At 42.7% G+C, this 20,544-nt stretch overlaps 1 protein-coding gene across 1 annotated transcript in view; it reads right to left on the bottom strand.

Annotated features, from left to right (window-relative positions):
• The window catches only part of LOC142246645 (protein unc-93 homolog A-like), a 294,000-nt gene that overhangs the window by 91,613 nt on the left and 181,843 nt on the right, over positions 1 to 20,544 (bottom strand). Inside the window, exons 7-8 of the mRNA XM_075319711.1 lie at positions 9,813 to 10,018; positions 7,362 to 7,497 (exon numbers count right to left, since the gene is read on the bottom strand). Of these exons, the coding sequence (XP_075175826.1) occupies positions 7,362 to 7,497; positions 9,813 to 10,018 (342 nt within the window). The remainder of the gene's footprint in view (positions 1 to 7,361; positions 7,498 to 9,812; positions 10,019 to 20,544) is intronic.

The raw sequence follows: 20,544 nt of genomic DNA, 5'->3' as shown, positions 1-20,544 counted from the left end.
ACATCTGGTACTGGGGCACATCGACAGACATAAGGTCTCTAAAATTCTGTGTGTCCACCAGGTGGAAAGGCAGCATTTCGGTAGCCAAGAGCTTACAGAGGGATAAAGTCAACGTCTTAGCGTTGTCATGGGTCGCAGGAAATGGCCTTTTATTTGTCCACATCTGAGGGACAGAGATCTGGCTGCTGTGTGTAGACGGTGTTGAGTAGGGTGTCCCTGGAAAAATGCAGGTTTGTGAGGAAAGTGCAGGCGTAGACATGATGTTGCCTTCATCCAACGTTGGTGCTATAGATCATAGTATCATAGTATCATAGTTTTTAAGGTTGAAGGGAGACTCTAAGTCCATCTAGTTCAACCCGTAGCCTAACATGTTGATCCAGAGGAAGGCAAAAAAAACCCCCAATGTGACAAACAAGTTCCAATGGGGAAAAAAATTCCTTCCTGACTCCACATCCGGCAATCAGACTAGTTCCCTGGATCAATACCCTGTCATAAAATCTAATATACATAACTGGTAATATTAAATTTTTCAAGAAAGGCATCCAGGCTCTGCTTAAATGTTAGTAGTGAATCACTCATTACAACATCATGCGGCAGAGAGTTCCATAGTCTCACTGCTCGTACAGTAAAGAATCCTCGTCTGTGATTATGATTAAACCTTCTTTCCTCAAGACGTAGCGGATGCCCACGTGTTCCAGTCGCAGGCCTAGGTGTAAAAAGATCTTTGGAAAGGTCTCTGTACTGTCCCCTCATATATTTATACATTGTGATTAGATCCCCCCTAAGCCTTCGTTTTTCCAAACTAAATAACCCCAAGTTTAATAACCTGTCTTGGTATTGCAGCCCACCCAGATGTCTGAGAGAGCTGTACATACGCACTTGTTTCCCCTTCCAAACCAACTGAAGACCTACCAAGCAAACTGCCTGTTGCGGTTACAGTGGTGGAAGGTGTGAGTTGAAAACCAGGTGTGACAGCTGTCCCCACAGTCCTAGAAGATGAAGAGCGCGCGGATGCACTGGAAGGGGCAGGCGGTGGATGGTCCGCTCCACTAGGCTGCATTGCAGCACGGTGAGCTTCCCACTGGGACATATGATATTTATTCATGTGACGATTCATGGAAGAAGTTGTAAAACTGCTGAGGTTTTTTCCTCTGCTAACAGATTCACGACAAATTTTACAGATCACATGATTTGGGCGATCCTTTGCAAGGTCAAAAAAGGACCAGGCTAGGCAAGGCTTAGAGAACATGAGAGCTGCAGAGCCACCCCAACTTGTGCTCAGAGGCAGAGTGGTGGCTGAGTATGCAGTTGTAGACGTACTACCAGTACTCCTCCTCTGTCCAGGAAGGCGCAAGGTAACTTCGTCGTCAGTTGCATCCTCCTCCACCGCCTCTGTGGACCTCCTCGAGTGCCTGACTGTGGGTTGACAGTAGGTGGGATCTAGAACTTCCTCATCAAGCGTTGTGTTTGCACTCCCCTCACCCTCAGACCGAGCCTCTTCCTGCCCTAATCGAATATTTAAGTTGTTATCCCAATCTGGTATCTGCGTCTCATCGTCATCAGTATTTTCCTCATTGTCTCTACCAACAGGTGTTACAGTTTGTGAAAAAGGGTCAACATTATGCTCAGAAACTTGGTCATCACGGCCTGAATCAGAGTCACAAAGGTTCTGGGCATCACTGCAGACCATTTCCTGGTCTGTACTCACTGTAGCTTGGGAGCAGACCTCTGATTCCCAGGCTATAGTGTGACTGAACAGCTCTGAAGACTCAGCCATCTCTATTCCACCATACTGTGCAGGGCGGATGGAGACTTGAGAGCTGGGAGAAAGTAAGTGTTATTGGGATGACAACTCAGAGGACTGGGTTTTTTTGGATGTGGTAGTTGAGGTGGAAGAGAGGGCACTTGTTGGACCACTTGAGATCCATTCAAGCATGTTCTTTTTTTGGGCATCATTTACCTTTGTTCCAGTTGTTCGTGTCCGTAAGAAAGGGAGTACATCTGATTGTCCACGGAAAGTAGTAGACATCTTACTTTTGCTGGAAGAAGGCCCTATTTTTAGCAGATGTTAATGGAGCTTTGCCACCTTCCCCATGGACACAAACTTTTTTTCCTTTTCCAACACGCCTGTTCCCCTTCCCACCAGCATCTGCCATTTTGCCACTCATTTTGATTGCGATAAGTTTGTCCACTTAAAATGTGGTAGTAAAAATTGAGAGGTGGTGTAGATTGCAGGGGTGGTCTAGCTTTATTAGCAGCAGAAGAAACAACACAGACTATCCCTGACAATGCAACTATGACCCTTAAACTGGCAGCAGAGTTTGCAATTATAATGGCTTAGTAAAAATTAGCTTGAGGGTGCAATGCAGAGGTGCTGGAAATAGCTTGGCACCAGTGGGACACTAATGATGCCCAACAGCCACTTTTAGGATGCCACTAAGTTTGCTCAGTGTTTGCTATTATAATGGCTTAGTAAAAATGAGCTTGAGGGTGCAATGCAGAGGTGCTGGAAATAGCTTGGCACCAGTGGGACACTAATGAAGTCCAACAGACACTTTTAGGATGCCACTAAGTTTGCTCAGTGCTTGCTATTATAATTGCTTAGTAAAAATGAGCTTGAGGGTGCAATGCAGAGGTGCTGGAAATAGCTTGGCACCAGTGGGACACTAATTATGTCCAACAGCCACTTTTAGGATGCCACTAAGTTTTCTCAGTGTTTGCTATTATAATGGCTTAGTAAAAATTAGCTTGAGGGTGCAATGCAGAGTTGGCACCAGTGGGACACTAATGACGTCCAACAGCCACTTTTAGGATGCCACTAAGTTTGCTCAGTGTTTGCTATTATAATGGCTTAGTAAAAATGAGCTTGAGGGTGCAATGCAGAGGTGCTGAAAATAGCTTGGCACCAGTGGGACACTAATGATGTCCAACAGCCACTTTTACGATGCCACTAAGTTTGCTCAGTGTTTGCTATTATAATGGCTTAGAAAAAATGAGATTGAGGGTGCAATGCAGAATTGCTGGAAGTAGCTTGGTACCAGTGGGACACTAATGAAGTCCAACAGCCACTTTTAGGATGCCACTAAGTTTGCTCAGTGTTTGGTATTATAATGGCTTAGTAAAAATGAGCTTGAGGGTGCAATGCAGAGGTGCTAGAAATAGCTTGGCACCAGTGGGACACTAATGAAGTCACACAGCCACTTTTAGGATTAAACTAACTGGCAGCACTCTGCAATTAAAATGGCTTTGCTAAAAAGGGCAGGAGGGTACAGTGGCCGGGTTGTGGGTCAGTGTAGAGGAAAGGAAGCCTCACTTTCTATCCCTCCTAATGGTGAAATGCAGCAAGGAAGTCCCTGAGCTTAGCTACACGGACGCTGTTATCTGTAGCGGTTAAAAACTGTTTCCACGGACCTGACTGTCACCTATGGCTCTGAGCCAGCTGTAATTAGCCCTTAAAAGGGCTGAAAGAAACGTCAATCCCTATTCTGTATAGCGTTGTGTGTAGAGCGTACACAGCAGGATCGGCGGCAGGAGCTGCGTCAGCGGTGACTGACACTCAGACGCCGATGGCAGATAATGCCGTTCTGGAACAAAATGTCCTTTTTTATAATGCAAGGGCATGTGACATGGACAGCCTATGACACATGCCCTTGCTTCTCTGACAAAAAGTCCACTTAGCTGTGTGTGTGTCTGGGATTGGCTGACATGCTGGCCCGCCCCACTACACGCGCGCTTAGGGAAGGAAGGAAAGAAAAAAAAAAGGCGATCGCCATTATCCCAGCAACAGTGATCTGAACGCGCAGTCCCAGCACACTATACGCTGAAATTTCATAATAGTGTGAGTCACAGAGTGACTTACACTATTACAGTGAAAAGCCAGCTAGTAATTAGCTTGGCTTTTTGCTGATAGAACCATTCTCGAACGTAACTCGAGCTAACGAACTTTTAGCAAAAAGCTCGAGTTCTAGTTCGATCTAGAACACCCCCCAAAACCGCGAACCAAACCGAACCGCGAACTGGAGAACCACGAACCATGCTCAACTCTAATCAGAGGTAGAGGATATTTTTTTTCACTGTGATCTGGTTCAAGCCCCGGTAGTCAATGCAGGGACGTAAGTCACCTTCTTTCTTCTTGACGAAGAAGAAGCCTTCTCCAGCAAGAGACGAGGATCTCCTCATAAACCCCCTTGCCAGGTTGTCTGCAATGTAGTCTTACATGGCCTGGGTTTCAGCAGGGGAAAAGGGATAGATCCGTCGACGAGGAGGAGTAGTTCCGGGCAGCAAGGCGATGGCACAGTCGTAGGGTCGATGTGGCGGTACTACGTCTGCCTCCTTCTTGTCAAAAACGTCCACGAAAGACCAATGAGCAGAAGGCAGTCCCGGTAGGGACTCCGGTGCCGAAGGCTGACGGACGGGCTTTACGGACTGCAGACAGTTCTCGTGACAAGACGGGCCCCAATGGGTAATCTCTCCAGAGCGCCAACTGAGGACAGGTTCATGTACTCGTAACCAGGGTAGGCCCAGCAGGAGTACGTGAGCCAGTTTCGGAAGGACATATAGGGCAATTTTTTCGGTATGCAGAGCACCAATACGGAGTTCCACAGGTTTGGTGATAAACAACACGGAGTCGGATAGGGGTTTCCCATCCACAGAAGCAATCACAAGAGGTTTTGCACGCGGGATGACAGGTACCTGGTACTTGTCCACCGTAGCCTGTTGGATGAAGTTGCCCGCTGCCCCCGAATCAAGATACTCCTCTGCTGTGAACAGGGTCTCCTCCGTCGTCACTTGGACAGTCCATGTAACTGGGTCTGAGAGGGTTCCGGTACCTAGGGTGGCCTCTCCTACCAACCCTAGGGTTTGGAGTTTCCCGGCTTCTCGGGGCAGGAACAAAGCAGGTACCGCTTCCACAGTAGAAACACAGACCCTTGGCGTGCCGTTCTGCTCAGCGTTGCCTGGTTTGTCCCAGTCGATCTATTTGCATAGGTTCAGTAGGGGTGCCGCACGGCACTGACTGAGGGGCGGTGGACCTCTGCGGAGAGGAGATGTGACGTGTCGGTCGCCTCTACCGGGATACTTCCTTGGACCATTCCTGGAAACAATGATCAATCCAGGTTGCAAGAGAGACCAGAGCATCCAGGGTAGGAGGAACGTCACGACCGGCCAACTCATCCTTGATGCGGCCGGAGAGCCCCTCCAAGAAGGCTGCTGTCAACGCCTCGTTGTTCCACCCAAGCTTGGAGGCAAGCGTACGGAACCGGATGGCGTACTGGCCAACCGTTAAAGTCCCTTGGCGTAACCGGAGGAGCGAAGAGGCGGCCGAGGAGGTTCATCAAAGTTGTTACGGAAGGCCTCCTGGAATCTCTGGATGTTGGTAATCACAGGATCTTCTTTCTCGTATAAGGGATTTATCCAAGCCAATGCTTCACCCTCCAGATGGGACATCAGAAAGGCCACCTTTGCTTGATCAGAGGCAAAGAGATGTTGAAGCAACTTGAAATGCAGCGAGCATTGATTTAGAAAACCTCTACAGGTCTTGGGGTCCCCAGCATACCGGGGCGGAGAAGCCAGGCGAAGTTTCGAGGTCGCAGAGGAAGTCATTACGGAAGCCGTTGCCGTATTCTGAAATGGTGCAAACACAATTCCAGGGATCAAAGCCCTGGCTCTCTTGGTGCCCGTGTGACGTTATGTCACTCGAGCTTTGCAGTAAATCAGCAGCATCTTAACTCTCACTTCGGTTGAAATTGACATTGAGAAGATGTTATTCGAGTAGTGGACAACCCACTTAAGGGTGCGACCGCACTTTGCGTTTCCACCTGCGTTTCAGGTGCTTTTTAGGTCCGTTTTGAGAAGCACCTTTTTCATGCCAAAAGGCATGCGTTTTGATTTTACAGCACAGTCAATGGAAAATGGTGATTTTCAGACCGCACTTTGCGTTTCTAAACGCTGCGTTTAATGTGAAAATTTTGTGGCAAAAACCATGCGTTCAAAGAAGCAGCATGTCAATTGTTTTTGCCATTTTGGGTGCGTTTTGCTAACATTGAAGTCAGTGAGAATTGGCAAAACCCAAGATTCCTACAAATTCCTGCTTTTTACCTGCTTTTTATGTGCAGAAAACATGCGTTTTGGACTACCAAAACGCATGCTTTTTGGACATTAAAATAATGATTTCATATGTCCCTTTACACACACACATAGTCCGACAATTAAATTAAAGAAAAATTATAAATTATTGCTATTTTTACAAAAAATAGTATATTACCGCTATAATTTTAATCATTATTTCTATTTTCTTAATTATTTATTAAATTCTATATGTGTTCCTTTTTTTTCTCTTTTTTCATTGTGTTTGACTGTTTAAACTTTATTTAGCAGTGTCTTGATGTTCAAAACGCATCTGTCAAAACGCAGGTTGAAAAGCAGGTAAAAAGCGCTGAAAACGCATCTAACACGCGGTCAATACGCATGCGTTTTTAGCGCTAAATTTCTGAAAAAGGCAACTTTGGTCAAATCGATTAAGCCTAAAACGTGCGTTTAGAACTGCAAGTAGGAGAATGCAAAGTGCGGTCGCACCCCAAGGCTGGAAACACACTTATGCGTGTTAAATCGGTCCGAGTAGCATGAAAAAAAGTCGACCGATTTTAGTTCACGTTAGATCAGTATGCTATGCAACTGCTATGCGATTTTGTGAATTTTATCATGATCGCAGTGCGTGTTTAATGCGTGTGTGATGCATGTTTCCCTACAAACATTTAAATAAATTAAATCATTTAGACATGTGTTACGCTCATGTAAATGATCTAGTCCCCACGTGGCTCAATGGAACAGTAGCCATTTTTGATCTCACAGCTAAAATGCATGCTGCTAAACATTGTTCCATTATCCTTTATTGATAAAATAAATGTATCATGTCTTCACATTTGACATTAAATACAACAGAGAACGCTTGTGAACATTGTGGAGCGTATGTGTTCCTTTATTTTACACGCTTCCATAGAGAATCATGGCAGAGACTCGCGCGAGAAACTCTCCAAATCGCAGCATGCTGCGATTTTTTTCTCAGTCCGCTTTTGGACTGAGAAAAAAAGTCGCAGATGGGAGCTGAATCATTGAATAACATGTGTCTGAGTGCAATGCGAGAATTTCTCGCATTGCACTACTGTGAGAAAATCGCAAGTGAGAAGCCGGCCTTATGCTGATTCTGTTTGGTAGATTTACTAAGACATCCATTTACACAGCCACATTCATGTTGTTATGCACATGTAATGTCAGTGTTAAATATTCACAGTACTTACCGTATTTTTCTATTGCAAATAATATCTTCAGTCATTGTAATGTAGTATAAAGAAATAGTGTCTTACCAAACAGAAAAAGGGCAATTCGTCCAGTGTACTGGGAAAGTTTTCCAAACAGCATTGAACAAATAGCATTTGTCGCTCCAAAGCAGATCATCACATATCCCACAAAATGTATCCCCAGCGTGCAAGTAACGTATGCCTGGAAGTCGTGGAATGCAAAAGTAAAACTATTAAAATGTGTAAAATTACATCGCTGCTCAAGGAGATATTTATTTGATGAGAAATGTTAAGGGTAAGGTTAATGTTACATATTAGAATACAGTAGCAATCACTTCCCATGTACAGTGCTGGCCAAAAGTATTGGCACCCCTGCAATTCTGTGAGATAATACTCAGTTTCTTCTTGAAAATTATTGCAATCACAAATTCTTTGGAATTATTTTCTTCATTTAATTTGTCTTCAATGAAAAAAAATAAAAATAAATTGTCATAAAGCCAAATTGGATATAATTCCACACCAAACATAAAAAAGAGGGTGGTCAAAAGTATTGGCACTGTTTGAAAAATCATGTGATGCTTCTCTAATTTGTGTAATTAACAACACCTGTAACTTACCTGTGGCACCTAACAGGTGTTGGCAATAACTAAATCCCACTTGCAGCCAATTGACATGCATTAAAGTTGACTCAACCTCTGTCCTGTGTCCTTGTGTGTACCACATTGAGCATGGAGAAAAGAAAGAAGACCAAAGAACTCTCTGAGGACTTGAGAATCCAAATTGTGAGGAAGCATGAGCAATCTCAAGGCTACAAGTCCATCTCCAAAGACCTGAAAGTTCCTGTGTCTATGGTGCGCAGTGTCATCAAGAAGTTTAAAGCCCATGGCACTGTGGCTACCCTCCTTAGATGTGGAAGGAAAAGAAAAATTGACGAGAGATTTCAACGCAAGATTGTGCGGATGGTGGATAAAGAACATTGACTAACATCCAAACAAGTTCAAGCTGCCCTGCAGTCCGAGGGTACAACAGTGTCAACCCGTACTATCTGTCGGCGTCTGAATAAAAAGGGACTGTATGGTTGAATACCCAAGAAGACCCCACTTCCTACCCCGAGACATAAAAAAGCCAGGCTGGAGTTTGCCAAAACTTACCTGAGAAAGCCTAAAACGTTTTGGAAGAATGTTCTCTGGTCAGATAAGACAAAAGTAGAGGGTTTTGGGAAAAGCCATCAACATAGAGTTTACAGTGAAAAAAAAGAGGCATTCAAAGAAAAGAACATGGTCCCTACAGTCAAACATGGCGGAGGTTCCCTCATGTTTTGGGGTTGCTTTGCTGCCTCTGGCACTGGACTGCTTGACCGTGTGCATGGTATTATGAAGTCTGAATACTACCAATAAATTTTTCAGCATAATGTAGGGCCCAGTGTGAGAAAGCTGGGTCTTCCTCAGAGGTCATGGGTCTTCCAGCAGGACAATGACTAAAACACACTTCAAAAAGCAATAGAAAATGGTTTGATAGAAAGCACTGGAGACTACTAAAGTGGCCAGCAATGAGTCCAGACCTGAATCCCATAGAACACCTGTGGAGAGATCTCAAAATGGCAGTTTGGAGAAGGCACCCTTCAAATCTCAGGGACCTGGAGCAGTTTGCCAAAGAAGAATGGTCTAAAATTCCAGCAGACATTGTAAGAAACTCATTGATGGTTACCGGAAGCGGTTGTTCGCAGTTATTTTGGCTAAAGGTTGTGCAACCAAGTATTAGGCGAAGGGTGCCAATACTTTTGTCTGTCCCAATTTTGAAGTTTTGTGTGAAATGATCAATGATTTGATTTTTGTTTCATTCTCTTTTGTTTTTTTTCATTGCAAGCAAAATAAATGAAGATAATAATACCAAAGAATATGTGATTGCAATAATTTTCAAGAAGAAACTGAGTATTATCTGACAGAATTGCAGGGGTGCCAATACTTTTGGCCAGCACTGTATATTATCACACTTGGTGACTCAGATAATGTGGTAAAATTATCACTTGTAAAATTTTTGGAGTGCTATAGCCTCAACTCTAAATTGAGAGAAAAAATAACATTTCGTTTCTTGGTATTTGATATAGAGCTAATATGCTAATGAGGGGCGACTGGCCGGGGAACTAATGCCCATGGGACTAGTCCCCTCGCTCATTAGCATGCAGTAAAAGATCTTTAGAAATACTTTTTCTACATATTCCTTTATCTATGCTAGTGTATACAGGGACAGTTAGGCAGGGATTAGCAATATACACCCAGAACTGCTCGTGGCTCTGGGTGCATATTGCACCTGACAGGTCCAATCAGAGGTTATCCCAGCAGTTAGAGGCAGATGTCGGCTATGTAACTTAAGAGGTACTGTAGCTTTTGACTATGAAGCAGGCTCAGCTCTTGAGCAGGCTTCATATAGCCCTTAATAAGCTCCGATGAATCTAAACCAAAAATCTCTAAATCTAGAAATCCAGCATACAACAAATAAATTATACTACTTATTTACCTTTGTGTAGTCACTGGAGAGAAATCCTTGCTGGAAACCACTGAACATGGTCAATGGTACAAGGAGACACTGTCGTATATCCTTTAGTTGATGTATAGTGCCAAGTAATGTTTTCCAGGGACTGGCTTCTACCTCATTCTTTTCTTCTTTCAAATCAATCTGTTCTAGCAGGACTATAATAAGCAGGATAGCCAGGACTCCACATCCTATGAAAAAAATTCAGTAAGATATCCATTTAAACAGTTTATACAGGCGCTTTTACAATTTGTTTTTATTTTAAAGCACCACTCCAGCAATTTTTAGTTTTCACAGTTGGAGTACTGCTTTAAATCTCAGTCCCATTCCACACTGTCTTAGGCCTGCAACACACATCCGTGCCTCCGGTACGTGTTTGGTACGTTTTTGCACGTACCGGAGACACGGAGACATGTAGACCAATGTTACCCTATGGGTGATGGCACACACGCATAAAATCACACGGAACGTGTGTCCGTGTGGTAAGTACGTGTGTGCGTTTTCCCGCACGGACGACATGTCCGTTTTTGACCGTCAACACGCAGGCACGGACCCGTTAAAGTCTATGGGTCCATGCCTGCATGGACGGCACACGTAGCATGTCCGTGTTTAGCACGTATCGTCCGTGTGCGTTTTTAATCCAAACATCAGCAACACTTGTGTCCAATCTATCAGGTCAATTTAAGGCCATTAATTCTGGCGCCAAACACTCATATCCTGTCTCATTTGCAAGCCAGACGGCAGCTAGGCACCTATCCTCTCACTGCAGGGCAACACTGATCAAAGACAACACCACAGGTGCTCATAATGGCGCCTAGGCTCGATACAGAGAGGCTGATTGGGGAAGTAGAGAGGCATCCAGAGCTATGGTACACACGTGTGGATGGATACTGTAGTGGCCCGGTCCAGATTGTGTCTGTTTCTTTAAGTACATTTACTTATATGTAATATTATGCTATATGTTATAAGTAAAGCATTTTTCATTTGTTGTGTTCTAGCACCATCTACTGGTGAAAACTGTAAGAATCTGAAGTGTTCATTGGGTGTTATCCTATTGGCTAGTTCTTGGTCACATTTCTCAATAGGTGGAGCTATTCTCCAGCCTCTGTCTAGAAACAACTGGAATGAGCTGGTTCTGGCTGAGTCTCCTCTGAGGGAAGACATTATGTGGAGAATCTCTTCACCACAAGACTCCTCCTAGGCCCGAGGCCTAGAATTTCATCATTTCCTGATTTTTACAGCCAACTGTTATCCCCAAGACTGTGTCTGTGGACTGTCCATCAGCTGTGGATACTGTGTGGGGGTGGATAGCAGGGAACATCTGGGCCCTTACAAAGGTCGAATTTGGCGTCACGAACAGGATCATTCCTTTGTGCCTATCTTCTCTTGCTGCACTACAAGTCTCAGCATTGCTCATTAACCTCTATCTTGCCAGTGAATACTGCCAAAGACTGTTTCCTGTTTCATGCTGGGGTTAACAGCACGTGCACCAGCTCTTCTACTCTGCTGCTTTTCAAGTTACTCAAATAAGTGCAAATCCTCATTCACCGCAGTGCTATTTTCAAGAGGGGGAGCCTTCCATCTCAGAGACTGTGTTGGTGCATAACAGGGCATCCCTTAAAGCTACAGTGTCATCATTATTCTTAAAGAGACAGTACTTGCATCATCACCAAAATGTCTGAACCTCTTCATAATGGCCAGGCCGAGTCTGTTAACTCTGTATCATCATTAGAGATGAGCGAACTGGTCCCGGTTCGGCTCGAGGTCGCTTCGCCGAACGGAGCTCCCGTTCGAGTTCGGTTCGTCGAACGTTCGACGAACCGAACTCGAACCAATAGGCTATAATGGGAGGCAATAACAAACACATAAAAATGCATGATAAATGTACACAAACAGTTAATAAACATTGCCATAACACTTACCGGTCCTCGCGATCCCTTCTGCACTCTGTCTCCTGCCGCTATTCCATCCGATGATCACTGAATCCTCCCGGCGACCGGCACTGCCAGCAGAGGTGCAGGAACTATCGTGACGTCAAAATAGCCATGTGACCAGTCACGTGGCTATTATCTCATTGGCTACAGACTGGTCACATGACTATGACGCGTCATGTAGGACCTGCGAGTGCATCTCTCCGGTACACGGTGCACATATGTGTATCGCCGTGTACCGGCGACATGCTCTAGCACACAGTCGACTCCCCGTTCCGTTAGGGACCGGCTGACACAGCCGGTCATTAACGGAGATCACCGTTGCCATAGCAACGCAGTTAGCGGTGACGTCACTCCGAGAGCACCATTGCTATGGTAACGCGTCTGTCAGCGTTACCGCTGTTACCGCTGACAGCCAGCACTGATCACTCACGGAGTGAAGGCTGCACGATTGTAGTGAGCATTGTACTGAGGATGAGGTTCCCCAGCCCCAAGTGATGAGCTGGTGAACCTCATCCTTCCTCACTACAATCGTCACTACTACTACACTAGAAAGAAGACAGAAGAGCAGGATCGTGGAGGGCTGACAGGGGGTAATAAAGATGGAGTCTCTAATGTGTCTGTGTATTTATTTCTATTAAAGTATTTTTTCTCTGTGTGGTGTTTTTTTTAACCCTTTATTGGAGATTCTTAATGGCCGGGTCAAACGTGCCTGACATTAAGAATCTCTGGCTTAATACTGGCTAGTAAAACAAAGCCAGTATTAACTCATGATTACCCAACAAGCCACCCGGCTCCAGGGCTGTTGGAAGAGTTGGATACAGCGCCAGATGATGGCGCTTCTATGAGAGCGCCATTTTCTGGGACGGCTGCGGACTGAAATCCGCAGCAGAGGCGCCCAGAAACCTCGGGCTAGCCTGTGCTGCGGATTCCAATCCCCAGCTGCCTAGTTGTACCCGGCTGGACACAAAAATGGGGTGAAGCCCACGTCATTTGTTTTTTAATTATTTCATGAAATAAGTGAAATAATTAAAAAAAAACGGGTTTCCCTATATTTTTGGTTCCCAGCCGGGTACAAATAGGCAACTGGGGGTTGGAGGCAGCCCGTGGCTGCCTGCTGTACCTGGCTAGCATACAAAATTATGGCGAAGCCCACGTCATTTTTTTTCGTGGGCAAAAAAATTCTGCATACAGTCCTGGATGGAGTATGCTGACTGAGCCTTGTAGTTCTGCAGCTGCTGTCTGCTCTTCTCCAGACAGACAGCAGCTGCAGAACTACAAGGCTCAGCATACTCCATCCAGGACTGTATGTAGAAGTTTTTAGCCCCCTGAAAAAATTATGTGGGCTTCGCCATATTTTTGTATGCTAGCCAGGTACAGCAGGCAGGTACGGCTTCCCCCAACCCCCAGTTGCCTATTTGTACCCGGCTGGGAACCAAAAATAAAGGGAAGCCCTTTTTTTATTATTTCATGAATTTCACAACTAGGCAGCTGGGGATTGGAATCCGCAGCACAGGTTGGCCTGAGCTTTCTGGGCCCCACTGCTGCGAATTGCAGTCTGCAGCCGCCTCAGAAAATGGCATTTTCATAGAAGCGCCATCTTCTGGCGCTGTATCCAACTCTTCCAGCACCTGCCTGCTATACCTGGCTAGCATACAAAAATATGGCGAAGCTCACGTCCTTTTTTTGTAGTTTTTTGGCAAAAAAAATAAAAAATGCTTCCCTGGGTTTTCCATTGCCAGTGAAGGTAACATCAAGCAGTGGGGGTTAGCAGCAGCCAGTAGCTGCTTGGATTACCCTTAGCTAGCAATACAAAAAATGCAGCAGGAGCCCATATATATTTTTTTTAATTATTTATTTAAATAACTAAAAACAAAATGGGCTTCCCTGTATTTTGATTGCTGGACATCACAGTGCTGTAAAAATAAATCTTTAAAAAAATGACGTAGCGCTCCGCGGTATTTTTGATTCTCAGCGCAGATAAAGCAGACAGCTATGGGTTGCCACCCCCATCTGCCTGCCGTTACCTTGGTTGGCAATCAAAATACAGGGAAGCCCATTAATTTTTTCTATTTAAAAAATAGTTAAAAAAAAAAATGACGTTGGGTCCCCCCATTTTTGATAGCCAGCTAGGGTAAAGCAGACGGCTGTAGCCTGAAAACCACAGCTGGCAGCTTTACCGTGGTTGGGGATCCAATGTGGAGGTCCCCTCAGGCTCTTTTTTATAATTATTTTATAAATATTAATAATTACACAATAAAAGTAGGGTCCCCCCCAAATTGGATCACCAGCCAAGGTAAAGCGGACAGCTGTGGTCTGGTATTCTCAGGGTGGGAAGGTCCATAGTTATTGGGCCTTCACAGCCTAAAAATAGCAGGCCGCATGCACCCCAGACGTGGCGCATCCACTAGATGCGCCAATCCTGGCGCTTCACCCCAGCTCATCCCGTGCCCTGGTGCAGTGGCAAACGGGGTAATAAATCGGGTTGATACTAGCTGTAAAGTAACCTGAGATCAAGCCCAGCAGTTTGTGATGTCATGGCGTCTATTAGATACCCAACATCATAAACTGTCAGTACTAACAAAAAAAAAAAAATCGACAAAAGAAATTTATTTGAAAAAACAGTCCCCAAAACATTTCCTCTTTCACCAATTTATTGTAAGAAAAAAAATAAAGGGGTCCCACGACGACTCTGGACCGTCTAGAATATGGGGGGAGACACTCAGGGAACGTATCCCCCATTTTCTAGGAGTGCGGACCCTTCATGTGAGGAGTGTGGGTGCAATGAATCTGCACTCACTCTTCTCGGGTCCACAGCAGCAGAGTCCATGTCGTAATGGTTGCTACCAAAGCTGCAATGCCCTGCTCATGAGGTAAGGGCATGCCTAATCAGGAGAACTACTGTAGAGGAAGCTCTGCTCACTGGTATATAGGTGCTCAGAGGTAATAATAGATAAAATTAGTGAGTAACCTCGGCACTCTAAATCTCCCAGACTAAGTCAGTAAGTCACAACGGATAGTAATGCAAAATCACTCTTTATTGGTCCGTATTAAGAAAAACATTTTTTTTCATAAGCATATATGTTTTTGTCCAAAACAAGTTACAAATGACGTTTCGGCCTGAGCCTTCGTCAGATTGGACTTATCTGCATGTAATCATGAAAAATGACAATAATCAGTATCACATAAGAGTGAGAGAACAATAACATAAACTCGAACAATGTAGAGGTACAATTGGGATGCAGCAAAAAAATTGCAACACAGCAAGAAATGAAACACATGATACAAATGTCATAATACAGTACAAGGACAATATAGTAATGACAAATATGGGATCAGAGTAGGCTTAGACAGTTCTGGTACGAAAGAGATGTCAATCATAAAGTAACATGTGCAGTAGGTGTAGAGCTACAGTATGCATGGCAGAGCTAATGGGTAGACCGACCATAGAAAAAGTATAGAAAAAGTGGAGAAAAAATGTAGAAAAAGTGGAGAATAAGTGGAGAAAAAATGGAGAAAAAAATGGAGAAAAAGTGGAGAAAAAGTGGAGAAAAAATGGAGAAAAAGTGGAGAAAAAGTGGAGAAAAGTGGAGAATAAGTGGAGAAAAAATGGAGAAAAAAATGGAGAAAAAGTGGAGAAAAAGTAGAGAAAAAAATGGAGAAAAAGTGGAGAAAAAGTGGAGAAAAGGTGAAGAAAAAGTGGAGAAAAAGTGGAGAAAAAATGGAGAAAAAGTGGAGAAAAAGTGGAGAAAAAGTGGAGAAAAAGTGGAGAAAAAATGGAGAAAAAGTGGAGAAAAAGTGGAGAAAAAATGGAGAAAAAGTGGAGAAAAAGTGGAGAAAAAGTGGACAATAAGTGGAGAAAAAATGGATAAAAAGTGGAGAAAAAGTGGAGAATAAGTGGAGAAAAAATGGAGAAAAAGTGGAGAAAAAGTGGAGAAAAAGTGGAGAAAAAATGGATAAAAAGTGGAGAAAAAGTGAAGAAAAAGTGGAGAAAAAGTGGAGAATAAGTGGAGAAAAAATGGAGAAAAAGTGGAGAATAAGTGGAGAAAAAGTGGAGAAAAAAATGGAGAAAAAGTGGAGAAAAAATGGAGAAAAAGTGAAGAAAAAGTGGAGAAAAAGTGGAGAATAAGTGGAGAAAAATGGAGAAAAAAATGGAGAAAAAGTGGAGAAAAAGTGGAGAAAAAGTGGAGAAAAAGTGGAGAAAAAATGGAGAAAAAGTGGAGAAAAAGTGGAGAAAAAGTGGAGAATAAGTGGAGAAAAAATGGAGAAACAAATGGAGAAAAAGTGGAGAAAAAGTGGAGAAAAAGTGGAGAAAAAATGGAGAAAAAGTGGAGAAAAAGTGAAGAAAAAGTGGAGAAAAAGTGGAGAATAAGTGGAGAAAAAATGGAGAAAAAGTGGAGAATAAGTGGAGAATAGGTGGAGAAAAAGTGGAGAAAAAAATGGAGAAAAAGTGGAGAAAAAGTGGAGAAAAAGTGGAGAAAAAATGGATAAAAAGTGGAGAAAAAGTGAAGAAAAAGTGGAGAAAAAGTGGAGAAAAAATGGATAAGAAGTGGAGAAAAAATGAAGAAAAAGTGGAGAAAAAATGGAGAAAAAGTGGAGAAAAAGTGAAGAAAAAGTGGAGAAAAAGTGGAGAATAAGAGGAGAAAAAATGGAGAAAAAGTGGATAAAAAGTGGAGAATAAGTGGAGAAAAAATGGAGAAAAAGTGGAGAATAAGCGGAGAAAAAGTGGAGAAAAAAATGGAGAAAAAGTGGAGAAAAAATGGATAAAAAGTGGAGAAAAAGTGAAGAAAAAGTGGAGAAAAAGTGGAGAAAAAATGGATAAGAAGTGGAGAAAAAAATGGAGAAAAAGTGGAGAAAAAGTGGAGAAAAAGTGGAGAAAAAATGGAGAAAAAAAGGAGAAAAAGAGGAGAAAAAGTGGAGAAAAAATGGAGAAAAAGTGGAGAAAAAGTGAAGAAAAAGTGGAGAAAAAGTGGAGAAAAAGTGGAAAAAAAAATGGAGAAAAAGTGGAGAAAAAGTGGAGAAAAAGTGGAGAAAAAGTGGAGAATAAGTGGAGAAAAAATGGAGAAAAAGTGGAGAATAAGTGGAGAAAAAGTGGAGAATAAGTGGAGAAAAAATGGAGAAAAAAATGGAGAAAAAGTGGAGAAAAAGTGGAGAAAAAATGGATAAGAAGTGGAGAAAAAGTGAAGAAAAAGTGGAGAAAAAATGGAGAAAAAAATGTAGAAAAAGTGGAGAAAAAATGTAGAAAAAGTGGAGAAAAAATGGAGAAAAAGTGGAGAAAAAGTGGAGAATAAGTGGAGAAAAAAATGGAGAAAAAAATGGAGAAAAAGTGGAGAAAAAGTGGAGAAAAAGTGGAGAAAAAATGGATAAAAAGTGGAGAAAAAGTGAAGAAAACGTGGAGAAAAAATGTAGAAAAAAATGTAGAAAAAGTGGAGAAAAAATGTAGAAAAAGTGGAGAAAAAATGGAGAAAAAGTGGAGAAAAAGTGGAGAAAAAGTGGAGAATAAGTGGAGAAAAAATGGAGAAAAAAATGGAGAAAAAGTGGAGAAAAAGTGGAGAAAAAGTGGAGAAAAAATGGATAAAAAGTGGAGAAAAAGTGAAGAAAAAGTGGAGAAAAAGGGGAGAATAAGTGGAGAAAAAATGGAGAAAAAGTGGAGAATAAGTGGAGAAAAAGTGGAGAAAAAAATGGAGAAAAAGTGGAGAAAAAGTGGAGAAAAAAATGGAGAAAAAGTGGAGAAAAAATGGAGAAAAAGTGGAGAAAAAAAATGGAGAAAAAGTGGAGAAAAAGTGGAAAAAAGTGGAGAAAAAATGGAGAAAAAGTGGAGAAAAAGTGAAGAAAAAGTGGAGAAAAAGTGGAGAAAAAGTGGAAAAAAAAATGGAGAAAAAGTGGAGAAAAAGTGGAGAAAAAGTGGAGAAAAAATGGATAAAAAGTGGAGAAAAAGTGAAGAAAAAGTGGAGAAAAAGTGAATAAGTGGAGAAAAAATGGAGAAAAAGTGGAGAATAAGTGGAGAAAAAGTGGAGAATAAGTGGAGAAAAAATGGAGAAAAAAATGGAGAAAAAGTGGAGAAAAAGTGGAGAAAAAATGGATAAGAAGTGGAGAAAAAGTGAAGAAAAAGCGGAGAAAAAATGTAGAAAAAAATGTAGAAAAAGTGGAGAAAAAATATAGAAAAAGTGGAGAAAAAATGGAGAAAAAGTGGAGAAAAAGTGGAGAAAAAGTGGAGAATAAGTGGAGAAAAAATGGAGAAAAAAATGGAGAAAAAGTGGAGAAAAAGTGAAGAAAAAGTGGAGAAAAAGTGGAGAAAAAATGGATAAGAAGTGGAGAAAAAGTGAAGAAAAAGTGGAGAAAAAATGGAGAAAAAGTGGAGAAAAAAATGGAGAAAAAGTGGAGAAAAAGTGGAGAAAAAATGGATAAAAAGTGGAGAAAAAGTGAAGAAAAAGTGGAGAAAAAGTGGAGAAAAAGTGGAGAAAAAAATGGAGAAAAAGTGGAGAAAAAGTGGAGAAAAAATGGATAAATAGTGGAGAAAAAGTGAAGAAAAAGTGGAGAAAAAGTGGCGAAAAAATGGAGAATAAGTGGAGAAAAAATGGAGAAAAAGTGGAGAATAAGTGGAGAAAAAGTGGAGAATAAGTGGAGAAAAAATGGAGAAAAAAATGGAGAAAAAGTGGAGAAAAAGTGGAGAAAAAGTGGAGAAAAAGTGGAGAAAAAGTGGAGAAAAAATGGATAAGAAGTGGAGAAAAAGTGAAGAAAAAGTGGAGAAAAAATGGAGAAAAAAATGTAGAAAAAGTGGAGAAAAAATGTAGAAAATGTGGAGAAAAAATGGAGAAAAAGTGGAGAAAAAGTGGAGAATAAGTGGAGAAAAAATGGAGAAAAAAATGGAGAAAAAATGGAGAAAAAGTGGAGAAAAAGTGGAGAAAAAATGGATAAAAAGTGGAGAAAAAGTGGAGAAAAAGTGGAGAAAAAATGGATAAAAAGTGGAGAAAAAGTGAAGAAAAAGTGGAGAAAAAGTGGAGAATAAGTGGAGAAAAAATGGAGAAAAAGTGGAGAATAAGTGGAGAAAAAGTGGAGAATAAGTGGAGAAAAAATGGAGAAAAAAATGGAGAAAAAGTGGAGAAAAAGTGGAGAAAAAGTGGAGAATAAGTGGAGAAAAAATGGAGAAAAAAATGGAGAAAAAGTGGAGAAAAAGTGGAGAATAAGTGGTGCCTTTCATGTGGCACTAAGTGCTACTAAGGCACTATGTGCTTTGGTGCCTTTCATGTGGCACTAAGGGGTGCTTAGCTTTGTATTTAGCCAAAAAAATGAAAAAAAAATGACGTAGGATTCCCCCTAGTTTTGTAGCCAGCTAGGGTAAAGCAGACGGCTGCAGCCTGCAGACCACAGCTGGCAACCTCACCTTGGCTGGTAATCCAAAACTGAGGGCACCCCACGCTATTTTAAATTAAATAAATAATTTAAAAAAAAAACACGTAGGGGTCCCCCCAAAATTGGATCACCAGCCAAGGTAAAGCAGACAGCTGGGGCCTGATATTCTCAGACTAGGGAGGTCCATGGTTATCCCCAGCCTAAAAATAGCAGGCCGCAGCCGCCCCAGAAGTGGCGCATCCATTAGATGCGCCAATCCTGGTGCTTCGCCCCAGCTCATTCCACGCCCTGGTGCGGTGGCAAACGGGGTAATATATGGGGTTAATACCAGATGTGTAATGTCACCTGGCATCAAGCCCTGGGGTTGGTGAGGTCAGGCGTCTATCAGATACCCGACATCACCAACCCAGTCAGTAATAAAAAAAAATAGACGACAACCACATTTTTATTTGAAAAAATAATCCCCAAAACATTCCCTCTTTAACCAATTTATTAGAATGAAAAACAAATCCAGGTCTGGTGTAATCCAAGGGGTTGCCATGACGATCCACACTGTCCCAGTCAATGAAGAGCAGGATGTTCCCCATTGGCTGGGAGAGCAATGCAGTGACCTGAGCTAACATCAATGGGTCAGCCCAGGTCACTGCAGGGGATGACAAGTGCTGCTGTCAGCGAGGTACATTACCTGCGCTGATCTCCAGCACACTGACAGCCCCTGTCACTGAGCTCAATGACCGGCGCTTTCACACCAAGTATCGCGAGAGGCCCGTGACGTCACCGCTAGTCAGTCTCGGGTCGGAAGCGAGAGGTGATGTGACAAGCGGCGGCCATGGAGGACAGTGACAGCGCTGAGGTCGGGATGGCGGGACTTCATCACCGCAGGTAAGCCGAGCGGGACCGTGTGTGTGTGTGTGTATGTGTATGTGTGTGTATGTGTGTGTGAGTGTGTGTGTGTGTGTGTGTATGTGTATGTGTGTGTGTGTATGTGTGTGTGTGTGAGTGTGTGTGTGTGTGTGTGTGTGTACATGCCGCGGGCAGGAGGGGGCGGAGTGAGCTGAGCGGGGAAGTGTGGGCTTCCTGCACGTAACTAGGATAAACATCGGGTTACTAACCAAAGCGCTTTGGTTGGATACCCGATGTTTATCTTGGTTACCAGCTTCTGGCAGGCTGCCAGGATTGACACTATATGCTAGACATGGGTGATGGTTTAGTTTTCATCTGGATTTGTAAACGACATATATTTTTTTATGAACATTACAAGAACTTAGTGGCATAGATTTGTTAATTTTATGTTTATTACAAATATTCTGTTGTTGTTTTGTTACAGTGGATATGGTTAAATGGCGTTGGCGGTCTGCACGTGACCAATTTTGTCGCAAATTTAACCCAGTGGCTACCACAGTTGCAGCTTCCAAGAAAAAAAAAATGTCCAT

This window comes from Anomaloglossus baeobatrachus, chromosome 7 (assembly GCF_048569485.1).
Source record: "Anomaloglossus baeobatrachus isolate aAnoBae1 chromosome 7, aAnoBae1.hap1, whole genome shotgun sequence".
NCBI classification, from domain to species: Eukaryota; Metazoa; Chordata; class Amphibia; order Anura; family Aromobatidae; genus Anomaloglossus; species Anomaloglossus baeobatrachus.
This window is presented reverse-complemented; position numbering and strand designations above follow the sequence as displayed.